General features: G+C 39.1%; 1 protein-coding gene across 5 annotated transcripts; it reads right to left on the bottom strand.

Annotated features, from left to right (window-relative positions):
- Positions 1-557: 557 nt before the first annotated feature.
- CUNH3orf14 (chromosome unknown C3orf14 homolog) lies at positions 558-16,905 on the bottom strand. Of its 5 annotated transcripts, none has more exons than XM_040246565.1 (5): positions 16,048-16,903; positions 15,351-15,432; positions 13,893-14,016; positions 4,789-4,863; positions 558-2,730 (listed from the first exon to the last, which is right to left on the bottom strand). In XM_040246565.1, the coding sequence occupies exons 2-5, from the start codon at positions 15,401-15,403 to the stop codon at positions 2,596-2,598; spliced, it is 387 nt and encodes a 128-aa protein (XP_040102499.1). In that variant the 5' UTR covers positions 15,404-15,432; positions 16,048-16,903; the 3' UTR covers positions 558-2,595. The 5 variants fall into 5 exon arrangements, with proteins under 5 accessions (XP_040102499.1, XP_040102500.1, XP_040102503.1 ...); XM_040246566.1 differs by having other exon boundaries at positions 2,326-2,730; positions 15,351-15,435; positions 16,048-16,905; XM_040246569.1 differs by having other exon boundaries at positions 2,326-2,730; positions 16,809-16,887.
- Between the last annotated feature and the right edge of the window lie 5,256 nt (positions 16,906-22,161).

Here is a 22,161-nt window from a genome sequence, read left to right as displayed (position 1 = left end):
GTCCTTTTGACATCACTTTCATTCACACTGCTCCCTACACATGGGAAAGAGCAGATGTCTGGTTTCCAGAGTATTAGGCTTATTCCTGAGTACTTTAGTAAAATTAATATTTTGGAGAAAAACTGCAGCTCCTTCTGATCTTTAGCATTTTGTAGCTTAATAATATCATACACTAGAAGTGTTTCAGCAGAAAATGAGCTTTGAATATTTATGCATTTGCAGTAACCCAAGAAAGGCTATGAAAAATTCTTGGAACAAGCTTTATTTAGAAAACCCCATTATTCTGAAGGAAAAAAAAGAAAATCATAGTTTTCATAAAGACTAGTGGATATACAATATAGTATATGTAAGGGCACTGAATAGAGAAGGAAAAGACTCAATGGATGACATTTCTTTTTCCTTGTCTTTTTCCTACTAATTATGTACAAAATCTGTAGTAGATACGGTATTTCTCCCCTCCTTACAGAAAAAAAAAAATTTGGAAATTCCTATCTAAAGCTAATTTGACATGAGGAATATAACGCCCTTTAATGGGGGTATCCAGGTCCCTTTGGGAATTTTTTTTTTTATAACATACACCATGTGGTGCAATCTGTTCCAGTCTACAAGGAGGGGACGGGGAAAGCTCCATGGGGGCCAGGAATAAAGTCCTCTCTGGGAGGTGTTGAGGTAGTAACTAGAAATGCGGGAAATGGAACAGTCAAAGCCCAGAAATCCCTTCCCCTCTGCCCTAAATTATAACCCAGGGAACATTAAACTTAGGCTTTTTAAAAACATGATTTAGCAAGTTAAATCAATTTGGGGGAGAAAAAACCTGAACCTTTTCTGAGATGGTTACATTGCTGTTCATTTTGTATTTTAATCTAACCTACTGGTGATTTAATTTACAGAACTCAAAGGAAGCGTAATGCTCAAATATTTGAGGACGATCACGTATCAACCACTGTTTAATTTTGGAATGTGCCTACTTGCTTGACACAATATTTTACCATCTCAACAAATGTTTAGCCTTTTTTTTTTCACTTGACTAAAGAGAAATAAGTTTCACATTGCTTCATTCACCTTCTTATGTGCATATGCTGGGAAAGATTGGATGTTAAGAAAAAAAAAAAAAAAAACTTCCTCATGTTCTCCCTACTACATCTAAATCTGTTTACCAATTTGAAGCTGCTAAAAAGCCCTGCATTCTCCTGCTAAATCAACTGGATGGCTAGAAACCAAACTGTAATGTAACAAGAAAAAAAATATATATCAATTTATTTTCGAGACAGAACATTCTTGAGAAGGTATAAAATTGTTCTGGTCTCTATGCCAGTTTTCTTTTTTCTTCCTTTCTCTGTCTTGCTTTTTAAAGGGCTTTCGGTTTTTAAGCCGATCCTTTTTATAGTTATGTAACAGTTCTAATATTTTGTGACATTTTGTATTGTGACACTATAGATGAAATTGTCATCGGACTGACACTCTGTGCTGTTTATTCCTTAATTACAACTGTTAACACTGTAGAGAAGTGTGCTCATCTGCCAGCACATATTATGAAAACAACATTATTGTTACCCACACCAACACCCACTCAACAGGATATTTCCAAGATGGTAGTTTAAAGGAACTTATCAGCACAATGGATTTTTTTTCCAGCTTGTCCTATTGTCATCTTATAAAACCACAAACCAGTTTGAAATTGAAAGTCTTTCACTGTGATGTGGACTCCCTTTACTAAGCAGGAGCTGCTTTTATAATTAGAAAAATTTGAATTTTTTTTTTTTTTTTTTGAGCTCTCCAGTAGTGGTGGGTTGAACAGTCTGTTCAGGGTTGTGACCCAAAGCTTTCTGACTGACAGTTGTTTGAGAAATAACAAAAATAGAAGGGAGAGGGAAAGGCAGATTTAAAGATGAAAAGATAAGAGAGGAGTTACTTGTATTCACAGGTTGGTGATCTTTAAATAATCAACTCAAAATCCAGTGACCATTCACAGCTCTATTAGTTCTTTTTTCAGAACCCAGTCTGAGCCCTCCTGAAACTAGCTGCTTATTGAATGCTTAACAGTGCACTTCTTTCTTCCAGAATTTGTACAGGATCAGTTATCTATGAGGGCCAACATCCTATGACTCTTTCCTAATCAATGTTACTATACTAAAGCAGTTGTCATTGTCTTTTCTCCTGTTAAAAAACTAAAATGTAAGCAAACCTCTTGGATCCTGTGCCTTATCCTCTTAATAAAATAACTGAAAAGTAAAGATTCTAGAAAATGTCTCATCTGGTATTCACTGTTTAGATGAGAATCATGGTATATGATTAGATTAAAAAACAAAACAAAACAGCACACAACACTCAGCAACTTATTTACTCAACAGTCCATTTTCCAGTATCAGCTTTTAACACACTTCCATGGGTTTGGTAGAAAACAAATTTATGACACTGAAATAGCAGTGGATCTTCCAGTGAGGACCTGAAAGCTGCCGGTAGATTCTCAATCCTTCATTGCCGCAGAGGAGGTGATGAGGCAATCTCTCTGAGTCCTGAAGTCCCCGCAGCGACCTGAATGCTCTTTAATGTACAGCTTTACTCGACAGGTTTCTGAAATACTATGTGGAGAAGCTATTGCTGCGCCCTCTTTGGAATGGTATCTTCTGCTTCATTTCCATTTTCACTCCTAGCAGGATACGGCGCTCTTCCTAAAAGAAACTGCTCCCATTTGGGAATATATTCTTCTACTGATGCCCAGTAAAGAGTCTGGCGGGGGAGGGGGGGACAACATCCAAAAGTGAAAAAGCATATCAGGCAATTGAACTTGGCGCTTCATAATAGTCTAAATGTTTATTCCCTTAAGTGTGTGTGGGTGCGTGTACACACACACTCACACACACTCACACACATACGGAGAATGCACTTCCTCTGCAGAATATTTTATGTTAATTTTAGAGAAAAAAATCTGGCTACTTACTAGTGTTAATTTTCAAATTTCTCAGTAAAACCAGAGCCTGGCAGAATTACAGGTTTTACAATTTTATTGTGATTTTACACGCCCTCTTGTGGCCAATCGTGTGATTATTCCCAGTAGTATCATTTATGGCCCCCAAATCATTAAAAGTTCTTGTTTAATGTTTCTAATCCCATACCAAATGACTCCTCATACTATAATTATCACAATGAAATGATTCACTGTGAACAACTGCTTTAGAATTAACAGAAAAAGGAGTGACCTGGGATGAGATCAGGAACTGAAATATAAAGAGGATGATAACAGGATTCGGGCGAATTAACCCCTTAATTGTATGAGGGAGAAACATTTAAAATACGTATCCACTCTATCTTTTCGAAGAGCACTTGATGTAGCAAACTGTAGTTTCTTCCCACACTTTTTTGGATAATGACAAAATAATACCAACATCACCTAGCTCTTTTTAATTCAAATAACTTGGAAATTGAGGTGCTGTGTTTCTGCCTTGGCTGGAGCAGTCCCAGCTCCAGAAGCTCCAACTGCATCACTGGATCGCTGTCCATCAGCTGGGTGGTTTCTCGGTTGACTGTCCTAAGTAAGCTGCCAAAACCTCTGTGTCGTAGGAGGGCATTTTATATGAGATCGTCACTACCGGTCTCATCTTGGGAAATTCAGTCAAAGAGTTAGATAGCGGTGGGGACACACTCTGAGCAATAAAAAGGTATGGGGTGGGAGGAACTTCCCAGTGGTCCAGTGGCGAGGGTGTGGCGCTTCCACAACAGGGGGCTTGGGCTCGACCTGTGGTCAGCGAACTAAGATCCCATATGCTGCACGACCAAAAAAAAAAAAAAAAATTCTCTAAAAAAAAAAAAAAAAAAAAGATAACGGGAGTTCTGAAAGCTGAAAAAGGGACTCCATTTATCTATGCATCTATGCATGTGGTCTGAGAAGTAGCCTGACATACTTAAAACAGGGGCCATCCTGCTGTGTGAGACTAGCTAAGAAAAATACCAGCCAGGGCCTGTGGTTGGGTGTTTCTCCGCCATTCACGGCTGGATTAACCCCTATTGTGTGGGCCCTGTGCAGGCCAGGGTAAGGTATTGGAAAATGCAACAAAGAAAAAGACATGCCCAGGGCACAACTTTGAACGGGAGTTTTTTCTGTCCTTGATCACTGCCTTTTCTTATTACCCTAGATGACACCGAAGATTGCGGGGCAAATTCTCAGCCTTTCATTTTTGAGTCTGTTCACCTCCTTGGTTAGACAGCAAGCAAAACTGCACTTAGAAAAAGGTCATTAAAAATACAGTCAAAGTATTTTATATGTAGCAAATTCCCTTTCAGCACACATACATGCATATACCAACTATGGTTTATTTTTGCCAGCCATCTTCTCAATCTGTTCTTGAACAGAGCAAAATCAAACAGACAAAAGCCACGCTGTACTGCATGATAATATGCATTTAAATAGCGTTGGTTGCATTTTTCGGTGAAGAGACTGAGCTGCTACTTGTAACATCAGCCAACAGGAAAAGCATTTTGGTGAGGCTGTCATCTTAAGATTTAGTGCATATTGTCTGTTAGGATTTAAGAAGGAAGTAGTTTCTAAGTGACTTGGTGAAAAGACACAAAGTCTTGACAAAATTTTCACTTGACATAAAAATTTTTTTAAAACCAAAATACTTACAGATTACTACAGTGTACAAGGTATGCACTGTGGACACAGATCAATCAGATACATTTGGTGTATTTTATTGAACGCAGAAAGCTGGGAAATACACAGAGCCACTTAAAATGCACTACTGACAGAATAGGGTCTCTTGTTGGACATTTGGTCCTTAAGATTCTCACCTCAAGAGCAGCCACCTCAGGCGGTAGAACTGGATGAATCCGGGTCTGTAGAGACTTCTCTGCTGCTTCTATATCCTGAAACAGAAGCATTTTTCAAAACATTCACACACACACACACACACACACACACACACACAGCACCTGTAATAGCAGTATCTATATATTTCTAATCTCTTGCTTCATCTCTCCTCTGCATACACAGTTTAAACTCATAGAGATGATGCTGACAGAGAACTGATCACTGCTTAATTAACCAGTTGCAAATAGAGAAGGAAGCATTTCTTGTTTTAAAATAAAAGGCAGGGGATGGGGGTGGTACATCTATCTAAGTTCTGCCTTTTTCATTTTAAGTGGTTAGTAAATGCCAATAATTCTTGGAAAAAGAACTTCCTCTAAAACTGCTCAGAGGACTAACTTAGCTTTAAAATCCTTTAAAAACAGCCAGATGGATAAAATAGTCAAATATTCCGATACTAAAAACAATCAGATCCTCAGACCCACGCTAGGCTAACCTTCAAAGTAGAGAGTTCTAGTCTGTCTAGGTCATGCACATGGTATCTTAATGACACACCTCTCATTTATGCGGGACTCCATATTTGAATTTTATACATAGGCAAATATTCCCTATATTTAAAAGGTCCATGAGGTACCTGAGGACTCAGGCAACAAGAAGCTTTCACTGCGCTGTTTAGACTTTTAGTACCAGGTTTCCAAGCTAATCTCAAAGGCAAATTTTATTGCAAGGTAGTGTACCTTCAGCTCATGGCATTCAAGCACTGTGTGTTACGAAGCACTTCAACATGTAGATATTTATGTTTTCTCTTATGGATGTAGAAACACAAGAGTGTTTAAGCTTGATTCATACTTCAGGAACGATTTTATCTAGATCTAGACATAAAGTTCATGCCCAGAAACATAAGACTTTACAAGTCGTTGCAGAGATACTCAAGCCCTGTGTGGTAAATTCTCCCCAAATCAGCACCTCTGCTGTCTTGTGCTTGCTTAGGTTTGTCAAGTTCCCAGGGCCACTGGTGGGAAGGCTGTGTAAATTCTGTCTCTCAGCTTAATAAGTTGATAGAAAAGAAAAAGTTCTCTGCTCCATGTAGAAGCACAGGAGCGATCTGAGTACAGGGCTGTTGGACAGAAGGAGAGCGATGGAAAAGGGCGTGGGAGTGGGGTGTGAAGAAGCCAACGCTGAACAGGAGAAAAGAGATAGCAGATGGCAGCGGCGGGAGCAGGGAATGGGTGTGAAATGGAAAAGGGAAAAACAGGAAATTCCCTAAAGGGACTCCCCAAAGTTGCACAACCATTAGTGCACCTGCTGTCTGGAGGAAGGTGATTTGAAGGGGAAAGAAAATGATTTAGGAATAAAAAGCCCATCTATTAGCATGTCTATCCCATACCAGCAGTTCACGACCAACACGCAGACTTAGAAGGCTTTTGATGTCAATGATACAACAGACAGGGGATACCAACTCTTCTGCTTACACCAAGATTCAACAAGGTTCTGGAAAAACCACTTTATACATCTAGGAATCAAACAAAACTCACAACCCCAATGTTACCATTATTCTAAGAACAGTTACAAAGTTGCCTGAACTGGGAGATCTAGGTGCTACTAGCACCTATAGGCAAGATTAAACATTTTTCTTAAAGATCAGAAAATAAGAAAACCAAGTATCTTATAGAGAAGAGCAGATTTGCAATGGAAAGAGCAGACAGGTGGAGAGGGACACATGGCCTGGAAAAGCAGGCCCAAGTCCGCTGAACCCGGCTGCCATCTCTGCAGCATTTGGACAAGGGATTATTACCCCTCGAGAGAACTGCTTCCTTAGCTCAAGTCATATTTCACTTCCTTCGATGTTTCGCTTACCTCTCGGACTCCTCCTCCTCCTCCTCTCCTTGGCTGGCTCTTTTTTTCTTTCATTAATCCTCAGTGTGGGCTTTCTTAAGATTTGAGACATCTGGCCCCATCTTTTCACTTTTTCTCCCTCCAAGATTGTCTCTGATGTAGTATCAATTATTATCATAGAAGGATGGCTAGTTTCTTTCCTGGCCCTTAATTCTCAACCTGATAAAACTAAACTCATCTTTTTCCACTGAATGAATTAAACATATACTAGTGGGAATTCTATCCACTCAGATACCTATGCTGTATCGTGTAATTCCAAATATTCTTATTCCTGCCATTTAAAAATTCAGCGCTCCCTATATTGTTCTTTCAGGATGTCTCCTCTGGCCTTTTCATGTGATTCTTAATGCTGTGGCCTTCTAATTACACTTATTCATTCAACAAATACTTAATGCTTACTTGTACTCATGCCTAGACCATATCATACTTTAATACATACATAACTTGGAATTGATTAACTCTGCTAAAAACTACTTTAAATATGTCCTCCCCTAGATTAAAAAAAATAATAATAATTGGTACCCACAACACAGAGGATCAAGCAGGCATTCCTTAGCCTGACTCAGAATCTCAGCAATTTGACGGCAGCCTTCTGTAGCAAGTTGTATCTTAATCCTTCGACATAACCTTCTTTTTCACTATATGCTGCCCGAAGGAAAGGACTGTCTCATATAACCTTTAAGCATCTGAGAATCTAACAAGTGGAGGGTATGTACTAGGTACTGAAATATTCATTAAGTAAATACAGGCTGAAGGGTCAAAGAATCCTGAGTATAAATCAGAAACGTAAGAAAAAAAAAAAGTACCCAAGGGGGTAGGGGAAGAAAAGGAAGAAAGAGGGGAACAGGGGCTTGCTGGCCAGCTTTACCTATCTTGTTGTCCTGCTGTATAGACTTGTCATTAGACCATTTAAAATTGTATGCAGTTAGAAAACAAACTGAAAAAGCAGTCCCTACAAACTAAAAATAAACAGATCTAACTGCTGTCTAGTTGGTGGCATAACCACACAGAGAATGAATATATCAAATGACCTTAGAACACAATGTTTTGAGTGAGCACCCCTAGTGAGATATACCCTAAGGACAAAAAGAATCTTAGTAAAAGCATCTTACTGAAAACCACTCTTTATAATCACATGGATGGTGACAGTGTTGTCTGGATCATAGGATATAAGGTACAGAAGTAGTTGTGCTGGTGTTGGAAACTTCTTTGGGAACAGATTTTGGATTTGAGAAAAAGAAGTTAGAGGTATAAAATCTATGATTTTAAGTTAAAAGCCTTGCAAACTGGAATCCTGGAATTTCTGATAGGAGCTCTTATCTTAACAAAAAAAAAGGTCACAATAAACACCACCATTGCCCAGATTGAGGGCTCTGAACATATTTCCTACCAAAAGGATCCAGGGCTCCTTGGAAGAGTGGCTGTTCCAGGTCTCAGCAACAAATGCACATGATGAGCCTGGACTGTCTCATGAGAACAGAAAGGAAACTGTCATGCTGCTGAGATCTCAGCAGAGGCATTCAGGAGCTAATCTGAAGAGGTTCCCACTTGTTAAAAATGGGACAAGTTGAGAATAAATGGGAATAAATATTGAAATGCATCGAAACATTTCCAATCCAGGACACCTCAAAAAACAACAGCAACAAAACACAAAACAATATAAAAAAAAAAACAACCAAAACCAACAACACCTAATTGGTCACTTTTGCAGGACAGTAGAGAGCCAACCTATTATTCTGAAAACTAAATAGAATCAAGCATTCATCATGCTTTTTCCTCTATGAAATATACATCAGTGTAATTAAATAATTGATGAGGACAAGTGTCTCAATATAACTAATCAGCAGTTGAATGAGAAGGAATAAAAGAATTTGAATACTGCTTTTCATAACCCCTAATGAGTATAGTTAGGCAGTGATCATCAATGCCTAACATTCCAAAAAAAGAGAGACAGCTGACATTATGGAAGTGTTCTTTCCAAAAACACAGAATCTGAATCTACTCAGGCCTCTCTAATCTGCACTGTTAATGGAATATTTCTTAGCCTCAAGTAGCTGCTGAGCACTCAAAATATACAAGTCTGAATTGAGATCTGTTGTGATGTACAATACACACTGAATCTTGAGGGTCTAGTAAGAAAATAGAATATAAAATATTTACTAACTTTTAATAGCAATTACATTTGAAATATGTTTGAAATCTTAACATTTTATTTAATCTGTTTAGGTTGACGTTATTAAAATTAGTTCCTTGGAAATTTAAAATTACATATGTGGCTTGCACCACACTTCTGTTGCACAACACAACGTAGATATGTCAATTATATTAAAAGGAATGAGGGGGAACAGAGGAACATGTTAAATGAGTACCTCAGTGATGGAAGTAGCGATACCCAGAAACTCAAACAGGACAAATGACCCGATTCCTTTAACAAATGTATTAAAAGGGGGGATAAAAGAGCAGGGAGTACTGTGAGAAATTTAGGAAACCTATCAATTACAAGTTGACTTTTATTTGGAACCTGATTAGCTATTTGAGGGTTTATTGTTAATTTCTTAGGTTGACACTGACATTTTGATTTTGGTTAAAACAGTCCTTATATTTTAGTGACAGACACTGAAATAAAGGGATATACTGAAATATTTACAGGTGAAACAATGCAGGGTCTGAGGTTAGCCTCAAAGTGATGTGAGGGGTAGAGGTGAAGAGTATAGACAAAACAAGCTGGCTGGGTTCTGACAATGATTCAATGTGGGTGATAGGTGCATGGAAACATTCTTCTAAACCTTCTTTTGCATAGTTGTGAGATTTTTCATAGCAATTAAAAAGCAAGTTTCCAGTGGATGACGGTGTAACTGTTACTCTATGGCCTGACTCGGGAGCCTGTATAAACAAGTTGACTCCTGAATAGGAAAAGGAAGGAGCATAAAGCATCATATACCAAGATCTGTCTTTCCTCCTCCCTGCCTACGTCCTCATCGAGCTGTGGCTGGGCTGGGTTTAATCTTTTAAGCTGCTGGGGGGGCAGTTTCTGGGATACAAAAAATAAGATATTAAAGACATGAAGTCCGAGGGTCATTGGTACAAAGAATGCAGAGACATGTGTTAAACATATGCATTGGGGAAAGTGAGAAATGTGAGGGGAAAGAGGAACACATGGGCCGGCGAGTACTGGCCATCCTGGGTGGCAGCTCTGACTGCCAGCTGCCCTGTGGAGGCTTCCAGGATGTTCCTGGAGGAAAGCAACGGCTGTATGTCTAATCTGCTGGAGGACACTCTCATTCTTCTTCACTCTGTCCTGTTGGTCTATCTCACAAGAGGATGTCTGTTACCAAAAAAGCATCTATTGGGTTTAAATTTTGTGGAGGGAAAGGTGGGAGAGAGGGCGGTTTATATTATGGAAATATTTGTAGAAATAAAATATTTTCTGGCTTCTAAGTCCATTTATGTTTGATTTTAAAAGGCAGATAGAGTTCATTGTATTAACAGTAACAGAAAAAATCACTAAGCCAGTGTTCAAAATCCACTGTCTTCTATGATATTTACTGACTAAACCCTCACTGTGAATTTTCTTCACTACTTACATTCATATATATTTTTTACTAAGTTTGAATCTTTGATGGGATTACTCTCATTCCCCTTTTAAAATCAGTCTTTGATATTTGTGCTAATTTATTTATTTAAATGCAACTAAAGAAAATTTTTCTTGGGATTTTACTAAATCTAAAAATAATTTTGTGACAGATGACTTAGAAAAAAATAATAGTTTCCCCAGTCAGGATTAAGGCTTATGTCTTCATTTAAGTTTTCCCTTAAAACTGCCACTGAAGTGTAATAATTATCTTCATAGCAGTCATGCAGATCCTTTGTTAAGAGCATTTCCAAGTATGTATTTTATAATTTTATTGCTAATGTGAATGTGATCTCTAGTTTCCACCTGTATACACAAGGACTGCTATTGATTTTTATGTTTGTGGTTTACCCATTAATTTTACTCAACTCATACTAGTTGTGAAACAACTTTGGCTTCTCTTAAGTATAAAGACATGTCATTGAAAGATGCTAGTGTTTTATCTTTCTTTCTTAAAGCTCACACCCTTTTAGTGTTCATGATACTGTTCAGAACATGGGAATAAGGTCAGATAATGGACAGTATACAGTCATCCTCATTTTGTTTACTATATTATAGGAGTGCTACCCAGTTTTAAGGGCACCATTTTCAGTTGCACTCGGTACTTCAGTACCTATCCTGCTATAACTTAATCTCTTTGTGTATGTCTGTGTGTGTGTGTTCGGGAGGATCTTATTCCTTGACTGCGGATCAAATCTGTGCCCCCTGCACTGGGAGCACAGAGTCTTAACCACTGAACTGCCCAGGAAATCCTATTTAATGTGTTCTTGCAAAGGGATGTTAGGAGTGATACATGATGGTTTTCTCAGCTCTATAAATTAAGGGATTAGCCTAGATGAGTGGTTTTCCCAGTTCTCTAGAGCCATGGCAGTACAGTCAAGGAAGGGATTGTAGGACTGGGCCAAAGCAGGACCACTTTTATATACTGTGTGTGCTCACTCATGTCTGAATCTTTGTGACCCTTTGGACTGTTGCCCGCCAGGCTCCTCTGTCCATAGTAGTTCCCAGGCAAGAATACTGGAGTAGGTTGCCATTTCCTCCTCCAGGGGATCTTCCCACCCCAGGGGCTGAGCTCGCATCTCCTGCATTGGCAAGTGGGCTGTTTACCACTAAGCATCAGGGAAGACCTTTATGTTATATCTGTGGGAAAAGTTTTTATGCTAAAAAACAAAACAAAAAAGACTTTAGATAAGAATCTAAAGCTATATGCTTTTTACAGTCTTTCCCAGCTCAAATTCTGTAATCATGTCCTATTTAACAATAACTTCTGTGGGAGAACCACTAAAATTATATCCCTTGTATATAAAAATTATATATGAGGGAAAGAAGGACAAAAAAAAAGGTTGCATATCCAATTATTCAAAGCGACTAAGCACACATGTTAAAAAATAGGGGGAAATTGTATCTCTAACTTTACCTGGGATTAAAAAAATGTTTATAAAAATTGTGTATAAAAAGCTGAAAGGAAATATAGAAAAATACACTAATTTCTAGACAGGCAGATGATATAGAAGGTTTTCCATCTTTGCTCTTTCAAGTTTTTTTTATAATGAGAGTATATTATTTTGATAATTAAGGGAAAAAACACCATACCAAACTGGTTTCTCAAGACTATGAAACTAGGTTCATTACCTTCCCTCTAGATATGACAGTGATTTCTTAGCTACCTCCTTAAATCTCTCCATTTTTGAAATTACTTTGCTAAACAGCAAATGAATCTTTCTTTAAAACTCTTTCATATGTTTAAGTCTTGCTGTTTTTTTATTTTCATTTTTTGCTCACAACACTATATTATCTCTACATACCAAGTCTCAACTTCATTTCGTCTCACAATATATATTCAGCCTGTTTCCTGGGGCTTTCCAAGCCAGTTAGCTTAGGATCCCGTGAACAATAATAGGCCATTCATTCTTCTTCTGGTCTTGGCTCTTCCTTGAGAACTCAATGGAATGTCTTCCCACTTAGCTTAGCATCTTCTCTGAGACCTCATAGAATATTCTAGCTCTCTAAGAGTTTTTAACACTTCTAAAGTGCTAAGTACTTTAACACTCCTAAAGTGCTGAGTACCCTGGAGGAGGGCGTGGCAACCCATTCCAGTATTCTTGCCTGGAAAATCTCCATGGACAGAGGAGCCTGGCGGGCTACAGTCCATGGGATTGCAAAGAGTCGGACCCAACTGAGCGACTGAGCACACAGCAAAGTGCTGAGTATTCCACAGCATGTAATTAATGTTTGATCATACAGGGTCTCTATTTTGTGTATATTTTAGGTCATGAACAGAGCCTGTAAGCTACTTGATGTAAAGGACCTAGCTTGTAGTTACTTTGTTACCCTCACTTTCTGCTCAGAACTAGCTCAAGAGTAAAGAGCTGGGCATTCGTCAAATACTTGGGCATTAAAAGGAAGACAATATTACCTGCACTCGCCGATATTACCTGCACTTGCCGTAACAAGTAGCAAGCAAGCCGTGAAGACTTCCAATTTGGATTTTCTGACTTTTCAGAGCAACTTCTAGATTACCCTATATATTTCCATTTAAAAATAAATATTGCAAATACCATTGGGCAAGTAAGACATATGGCAATATAGAATGCTTTGGTAGCACTATGGCTGTGACTTAAATTACTGTGGATCAAACTGCCAGAAGCTGAGAAGATAACTGAATTTTCCTCTTCCTTTATCCTCTAGTGAGGACAGAAGAGAACTACATCATGCCTATCGATGAAAATATTTAACAATAAAAAACTGAAAACACTGCTTTATAACTTAAATAATATAGCCTTACTACCAAATGTTTTAGTCATAGGATCTCTTGGAAGCTCGAATGGAAGCAAACTTTAGGGTTTTAATTATGGATGAAGCCATACAATTCTGGAAGCAAAGTACAGCAAGCAGCCAAAAATGTTACACATATGATTTTACTCCAAATGGGCACACTGGCCAAATGGTGAGGCCCTGCGCAGTCACATACTTTGACCACCTCCTCCATCACCATCAAAGAAGATCCTGGGAAATCTGTTACCTTAGATACGAAATCTGTATATTGACTGTGGCCCCAGGAGGGGAAAATCAAATTATTTAGAGCATATTATAGGTACTTTATCATGTTTCAGAATATCCTTACAAATAAAAGAAGATGGAAGATAGAAGCTATGTCTTTTTTTTTTGGTTGTGTTAGGTCTTAGCTGTGATATGGGCATAAGGAATCTTAGTTCCCTGACCAGGGATCCAACTCACATCCCCTGCATCAGAACACAGATTCTTAACCACTGGACTGCCAGGCAAGTCCCCAGAAGCTATGTCTTCTATTTATTACTTCTTGGACAAAGGTGACTTTAAAGTTCTTTTTATAGTGATTGATTTTTCATTAGCCTAAGCAAACATCAAGGCTTTCATTTTAATAAGTGAGAATCCATGCTTCTTGTCCAGTTAACATGAATTTAAATAGCAGTGTATCGTTAATTCTATTTGTTACTCGAATTACATAAATCAAAGTAATGAAATTGAATTAAAACCTTTTTGCAAAAGTGGGGAAAATAGGTTTACTTCAGAGAATCTTACCTTTAAAAGACTAACATTCCTTTGTAAAGCAGCCTTAGCTGCTTGTGTCTGAGAGGCCCTTCCCTTGTTTTGATCTTCAGGTTTATTCTCCATTTGTTGAAGTAACATTAATCTTTGTGATACTCTACAAAAAAATGAAGATTATGTAAAGATTTTAAAAAGAAACATTTTATTGCTTGGCCAATATAAATCATTTCTTAATTGCACCTCACTCCCAGTTCAACCTACTTTGAAAGCCAGTTACTATATGTCAGTTAATAAGACAGTGAAAAACTTAGGGAGTTCAGTAAGTCTTCAGTCTCAGTGAAATTATTTTTATTTTCATATTTACACTGTAAGTACACACTTGTGTTTTTTTAACCTCTCTAGTCTTGAAAGTATTTTAAAGTGTTGGAAAATATTTAGTGAAAATGCAAACTGTAATCCATATCCCTTTGTACACATACTTATATATACCTCCCCACACATACATTGGTATGACTTGCTATACAAAACCTTCTGCTTAACACTTCAGTACCCCTGAATCTTATGTTACACATTTAGAATTGTGCTAAACTTCCATATGTTTGAAGAAGCAATAAAAATATTTTTTTCCTCTTTTTTCCAAGAGAAAGATGATGGTTCCATATATGAGTGAGAAGCTGTGTGTACACATGCACACTCATAACATGGTAAAACTAATCAAAGATGTAGAAAGTTAAATAAATTATCAAACTAACTTTGTTATATATAATGGACTTCAAAAGTTTCTCCATGGTTAAATACTCCTTTTATAAGTGTTTAGTCTTATTAAGTGATCAAATGAGAAAAAATACACCAGTTACTGGTGTTACTGTACAGTAACAGTCTAACTATTTCTCTAAGAGTTGAGGAGATTCTCAGGAAACAGTATGTTGCACAGGGTTGTTCTTGAGAGTAGAAATAAAAACCTAGGTCTTTGAAAAGTCATTTTCATAAGAAAAATACCTTGGAAGGCCATGGCAGAGAGGCTGGTAATTAATTAAAGAAAAGCAAAACATGAGAGCCCACAAACAGAGGCTAGAGAAGGGTTAATACTAAATAAAAGTGCAGGACTGGCCATATACTTTGCAGAGCCCAGTGCAAATGAAAATTTTGCTCCTAGACTAAATCTAGTACAGGGCCTGTGACTATACAGGTCACATTCTCATGAAAGCTGGCCTTGGTAAAAGGCTTAGGGAAGTTCATTGAATAGAACGGCTAAGAGGGAGAGTGAATTTATCTAGATATTAGTAACGGAGTTAAAAGACATAAACATAATTAGACCTTTTAATCTGTGTTATTCTTGAGGGGTAATGACATTCCTTAAAACCAAAATCTCTCAAGTATCACAGAAAATATCACACAGATTTTTAAGTTTTCCTGTGCATACAGTGTCACTAATAAAGCCAGTACAGTGTATACATTGAGATTAGCCTTTTTAAAACAACAACAACTTACATTTCTTCATGTCTTTTAGAAAGGCGAATTTCTTGAGTGAGCAGAGATGTCATCTTTAATCAAAGCTGCCTTGATAAGCTTTCTGCTAAATAGTAAGGACATTTAAAGTTATTTCTACCCCATGGCCTTAGCTTTGATCATTCAGCACCTCAATCTATTGGTTCTGTCTCAGAAAGGAAGAATACAGCTTGGGCTGTAATGATGTTTTTAAATGCATTCTTTCATTTTACATGTTTACTCACAATGCATAGTTTCCCAGGTGCCATATGCATCCCAGAACACTGACGCAGGTAAACACAGCATACTTCCCCTGTACCCCCCCCCACAACCACACACACACACTTTAACCTTAATCAGAATTCAAAACAAGCACCTGGTACCAAGACTAGTAAACATTTTACTGAATCAACAAAAAAGAAAAAAAAATCCACAGTGTATAATTCAGAGAAACACCATCCCTCAGACACACAGAGAGATAAGTATGAAAACCAACTGGAAACTCCTGGTCTTTCCTTTTTTTGGAAGACTGCCCAGTTCTACTATCTCTCTTCCAAATGGGGAAGTATTTTTCATGCCTAACGGTGAAGAAAAGCACATTAAAGTGGTTTCACCTTACCCTGACTGCTCTGGACTCTTCATTAGGGGAGTTTGGGAAAACCCATTTTCACAACACGCTGTACACCATAAGCAAGCTCACCTTGGTAGAAGTTCCTGGGCCAATACAGACAGAGGTCTAGCGAACTACTTGGATGGCTGTGAGTCTGAAGGCAAATCATCTGGTTGGGTGCAAGGACTGAAGTTTCCTGACTGCACAAAGGAAGTATGCAACTAAACCGAAATAATATAATTTTTTAAAAAAATGAAAATTCAGTCTTAGAATGAAGCACTGGCTTTCCTAAATTTTATGAAACGAATACTGGTTGTCTGCTGGTCGCCTTCGTGTCCAGCGCTGATTTAAAAATAATAATGAGCCCTTCCTTCAGCACACACAGACTCTGAGCAAAGCCGAGGAAAATGGAAATAACTGCCCTGCCCTCAACGGGTTTCTTCCTGAAGATACCTCTCTATTTTCAGCACCGCGGACAGCGATCGCGCGCAGGCTAGCCCGGAAGGGGTCGAATTACAGATATTTCCGACGAAATCACTGCAGACCTTTCTCCCAGTTTTGAATGCGGTGTCAAGGAAATCGCTGGAAGTGAGTCCATGGTAACTTCTTTTCTGTGTCGACCAGCATCAGCAGTTAGAAAAAGTCTGCCTTCTGAGACGAAGATCCGCAGCTTTTCGGAGTCATCAGCTCACCAACCACTGCAACTCTCGCTTACTCTGGAAGGACTCGGGAACTTTCCTCATCACCCTACCTCTTCCCCTTTAACAGCATCCTCGCCACCAGCGCGCAGCTGTCCTTCGGACACTCGGGGCACTCACCCACCGGCCGTCTTACTGTTGGACCTCATTCACCGAGCCCCGTATTGATTTCTTCCGGGAAGGCGCGCCACAGACTGTGCGGACGTTAGGTCTCCGCGCAGGCGTGGGCGTGGCCACGCCACCAAGCTGCGCAAGCGCAACTCGAAGTGATGTCATCACGTACTTATAAAAGGAGCGCGTCTAGCACCAAACGATAGTGAAGTAAGGCGGCTCCGAAGGACTGTGAAGTCGTCGCAAACTGAGTGGAAAATCACTTTGGTGGTAGCTTAATTTCAAGCCTCTTTTAAGCGTACTTGCATGTATTGAAAATACTTTAGAGAGTGAAAATGGTTTCTTACAAGCCAGAACATCACAGTAGAATGTGGAGGGGGAAAAAACACTTAAAAGAGTCCTGCAAAGTGTTTAAAACAGACTTTACAATCAGGGCTTCCCAGGTGGCGCTAGTGGTAAGAACTCGCCTGCCAAAGCAGGAGACTAGGAGAGGCGGTTTGATTCGTGGGTTGGGAAGATCCCCTGGAGGTGGAAATGGTGGCCCACTCCAGTATTCTTGCCTGGAGAATCCCATGGACAGAGGAGCCTGGTGGACTACAGTCAGTGGGATCGCAAAGAGTCACACTCGACTGAAGTGATTAATCACGTAAGCACAGTCAGGTCCACAAATGCCCAGGGAACAGCTTCAGAGAGCTTCACCCTGGGTGTCTGATGCCGAGCCGGACAGCAGAGCTCTTCCTGCTTGTAGGGCAGCCCCCATAGGGATAATAATGCTGATTTTTTCACTTGTTGAGAAATACGCGTATCAGTCCCTGTATTTCTGTGGATGATCTCATTCTGAATCCCCACAAGGCCTGTTGAGATAGATGCCATTCTTCTCATTTGACAGACAAGGAAACAAACTTGATCATTGATTTAAGTGGTAGCTGGAAGCCATCAGAGCCTCCATTAGATTTCCCACAGCCCTCTGGACAAAAACATTTGAGAATAATCCTTCGGTGTTGTACATTCTTAAACATTTCCATTGAAAGAACTTTGTAAGTTACATGGTAGTATCCTTAATTACAGAGTAAAATATTGAGGTTCAAGATGGATAATGTTTTCTTTCTGAAAGTTACTGAGTTGGTAAAGGGCAAAGAGCTAGGACTTCATTCTAGGTGTTTAAATTTTGTTTTTTCTTCCAGAATATCTACATTAAATTTATCTCCTGCTTGAGGACTACTGCACTTCTGTGTTTTCTTCGCTTGGAAAGGCTTTTCCCCAGATACTGACATAGATTCAGTCTTATCTTTCAGTGCTGCTTCCTCAGTGAGCTAGCCCCTGAACCTCCAGTGGAGGATCTCAAGTCTGTCTCTTCACCCTTCATGCTCCTCCTGCTTTACTTCTCTCCAGAACACAGTGTCATTCCACATATTTGCTAATCACTTGTTCATTTGTTTAGGAGGCTCCTCCAACTAGGATTTGAACTTCCTTTTAATTGTCTCTTTTTATTTGCTGAGCTATTGAAACTGCCTGACTATAGTTGTTCAGTAAATATTTTTGAATGAATGGGTTAAATAACTTCCCCTGTTGAAATTTCACCATAATGTAGGAGAGCTGCATCTTCAGTTGCTAGGACATTAGCTTTACTTCAGTTCAGTTAAGTCTCTCAGTCATGTTTAACTCTTTGGGACTCCATGGACTGCAGCATGCCAGGCTTTCCTGTCCATCACCAACTCGTGGAGCTTGCTCAAACTCATGTCCATCGAGTTGGTGATGCCATCCAACCATCTCATCCTCTGTCATCCCCTTCTCCTCCTGCCTCCAATCTTTCCCAGCATCAGGTCTTTTCTAATGAGTCAGCTCTTCACATCAGGTGGCCAAAGTATTGGAGCTTCAGTATTAGTCCTTCCAATGAATATTCAAGATTGATTTCCTTTAGAATGGACTGGTTGGATCTCCTTGCAGTCCAAGGGACTCTCAAGAGTCTTCTCCAACACCACAGTTCATAAGTATCAATTCTTTTGCACTCACCTTCTTTATGATCCAACTCTCACATTCATATATGACTGCTGGAAAAGCCATAACTTTGACTAGACAGATCTTTATCGGTAAAGTAATGCCTCTGCTTTTTAATATGCTGTCTAGATTGGTGATAGCTTTATTCCAAGGAGGAAGCGTCTTTTAATTTCATGGCTGCAGTTGCCATCTGCAGTGATTTTGGAGCCCAAGAAAATAGTGTGTCAATGCTTCCATTGTTTTCCCATCTATTTGCCTTGAAATGATGGGACTGGATACTGTGATCTTAGGTTTTTGAATGTTGAGTTTTAAGCCAGCTTTTTCACACTCCTCTTTCACTTTCATCAAGAGGCTTTTTAGTTCTTCTTTACTTTCTGCCATAAGGGTGGTGTCATCTGCATATCTGAGATTAATGGTATTTCTCCCAGCAATCTGTATTCCAGCCTATGCTTCATCCAGTCCAGCATTTCGCATGATGCACTCTGCATATAAGTTAAATAAGCAGGATGACAGTATACACCTTTAGTTTTACTTAGTAAAGATTAAAAAACATCAAAAGTTCTTAAAGGCAAGAGTGAATTTCTGTGGATTTTACTGGTCCCAGCTTTTAGGTTCTTTAAGAACACTAACAGGACTGCATAGAGGCTTTTTCAGCATTACTGTATTGTCTCCTGCCAGATGTGGCAAGATCACCATTAGAAATGGAAATTACATTCGAAAGCCATTAGAATTTTACGTGATGCAAGCATCTAAGAGAAAGGTTAATCACATTATATTGGTGTATGTGGTATCATTTTCTCTTTTTCTAATTGTTTAAATTGAATTTTATACCAATGTTTAAACTTAATTGGATGTTAGCTTGAGGTGGTAAAAGGTTTTTTGGAGAGTTTGTTGTAATGGTTTTGCTGTAAAAAAAGTGTTTCAAACTGCTGAAAAGTTGCTGAAAAGCATGGTGCTGGTAACAGTTCAACAATCCGTGGCTGCTCATTCTTGCCTACTTTTACTCTCCCTCTGAAGCAGGTTAGCGTTGAAGGTGGTATGGAAAAGCCTGCATGCGCGTTCAATTCTTCGTTTCTTCTCCTCCCTTCTCCCCTGGGCCCCGCCCCTCCCCTCCTTCGCTCGCTCAACCTCTTTTGTTCAGTATGTGTAACTTGAAGCTAATTTGTACTACTGGATATCTGACTGGAGCCACAGATACAGAATCTGTATTGTTCTTACTGAAACACAGCATGGATTAACATTAAACTTAAATAAAACAAACCTAAATTAAAAAAAAAAAAAGATTAAAAAACAGACCTCTAAATGGTCTTGTGTTGTAGAAATAGAATGGAGTTATTGCATGGTGACAAGGCATTCTTGTTTATCTTTTATTGAAGTTAACAAATAAGGATTTTTCTTAAATTGGTAATGCGTTGCATGAAGTAGAGAGCTGGGAGACAGCACATTAAAGCATTGGTATGCTGCTTAAAACAAGCTTCACACCTCTCTTCTTTATGTAAACTTGCATAGTAACACAACTGGGTCAAATCCAGGTCTTTGACCTTTGAACCCAGTTTCTTTCAGTCGTTTCCTGCCTTGGCAGTGAACTATGGAATGCTTTGGAAATTTTCTTGCAATTTTTAAGAGAATGTAAGTAGGGCTACCTCACAGACACTTAGATATCATTTATTTTCCAGTATTTACTCTCTGCCTAAAGATGTGCTATGATAGGCCCCCTCCTCCTGATGTAATCCATGGTTGATCCTGAGATACCTGGCTGGGGAGAAGAATCTCTGGCAATTCACAGGCTAGCTATTAACATATAGCTTCTGTATTCACTAGGTACGTTTAGGTACTTTCTGGAGTGAGGTATTCATGGCATACCATGAAAATTATGGTAACCTACTAAGTATCAGTTGGTCCATAATGAGGCCTTCTCTAAATATGTGGTGGTTGTTGCTTCCTCACCCTAGACTAGTGCTGTGCTTTAGGATACCATAATTATCCCCTTAGCCTTTCATGTCCATGGGGAATTCCATGAAGAGAGGAGCCTGGTAGGTTTACAGTCCATAGAGTCGGAAAGAGTCACACATAGCTGAGTGACTAACACATGATTTAGTTATAAAGATGTATTTATTAAGATGCAGTCTCTGCCCTCAAGGGCATAGAGTCTGGCTGGGCTGTGAAGGCATATGCGAAGCTAGAGGATGTCGATTGACAGAGTAAAAATGGCTAATACCTGTTGACGGCATGTTCTGTAGTAGGCTCTTTGCATGAATTACTCTTCTAACCCATAAGCAACAGTGCCAAACTCTTACTATCCCCGTGTTCATAGCTGAGAAAACCGAGACTTAGTTTTGACTAACTCAAATGACTTAAGAGCCCACTGCTAGGAAATGGACTCCAGCTTGTTTGATATTAGTATTCTAAGTAGTTATGTATATTGTCTTGAGACTGTGTAATTAAAATATTTCATTCAGATATTGAGAGAGCTCGAAAAGTCAGGAGAGATGAGTCTGACTTGGGATAGTCTAGCTGGCATTTTGGGAGACTGAGGTGGAGTTTGAAAAGGGGGTGGGATTTGGAGACTTTGCAAGTGGACGGAGTTTGGAGGTCTGTTTTTGTGATTGGGTGTACAGGGGGAGTGGGCTGGGCATAGGAGTATGTGCTTGAGAATACACCTCGAATGAGGGCCAGAAGAAAGGAAGCATTGAGAAGGGTGTTTTCCTCTCTCCCCCCAATTGTAAAGGTCTCATTTCTGGTACCAGAGAATATGAAAATAGAGGATTGACAGTAAGAAAGAGAAGGAGTGTTTTTGTAGATGAAACTAGTAAGTGGAAAATAGAAATGAGGAGAAAAGAGGAAGGCTTGATGATGAGAAAGGAAGGGCATGCTGTAGAGTAAGAAATTATTGAAAGAATTGCGGAATCCTTGACAATTTCAAAGACTCCAAGTTACTAACAGTAAATCCTATTATGGTTTGTACAAAGGCCATCTTTTTAGATTTCATTTGGGTTTATTCTGTATATCAGTGTTAGTCGCTCATTCGTGTCCAACTCTTTTGACCCCACGGACTGTAGCCCGCCAGGCTCCTCTGTCCATAGGATTCTTTAGTCAAGAATACTGGAGTGGGTTGGGGGGTGTCAAAAAACCTCACTAGTTCAAAAATGCACTTGAGGAAGTATTAGAATTTTAAAGTTGGCAGCACATCTGATAATTCATAGCAAATTATTTGTGTATTGTATACATAGAAATATATACTTGTTACTTCCCAAGTTTTAGTAACTCAAAGCTCATGTGATCCTTCTGCCTTAAAGCAATGTGCTCATACCTGTATAACTTATAAAGGCCTTTTTATCACCTCACTTCGGTCCTGTCTCCTTGATTTCACAGTGGCTTTTAATTCATTCACAAGGTT

The sequence above is a fragment of the Oryx dammah genome, unplaced genomic scaffold (assembly GCF_014754425.2).
Source record: "Oryx dammah isolate SB20612 unplaced genomic scaffold, SCBI_Odam_1.1 HiC_scaffold_9, whole genome shotgun sequence".
In the NCBI taxonomy this organism is placed as follows: Eukaryota; Metazoa; Chordata; class Mammalia; order Artiodactyla; family Bovidae; genus Oryx; species Oryx dammah.
Note: the sequence above shows the minus strand (reverse complement) of the source record. Positions and strands in the feature narration are given on the sequence as shown.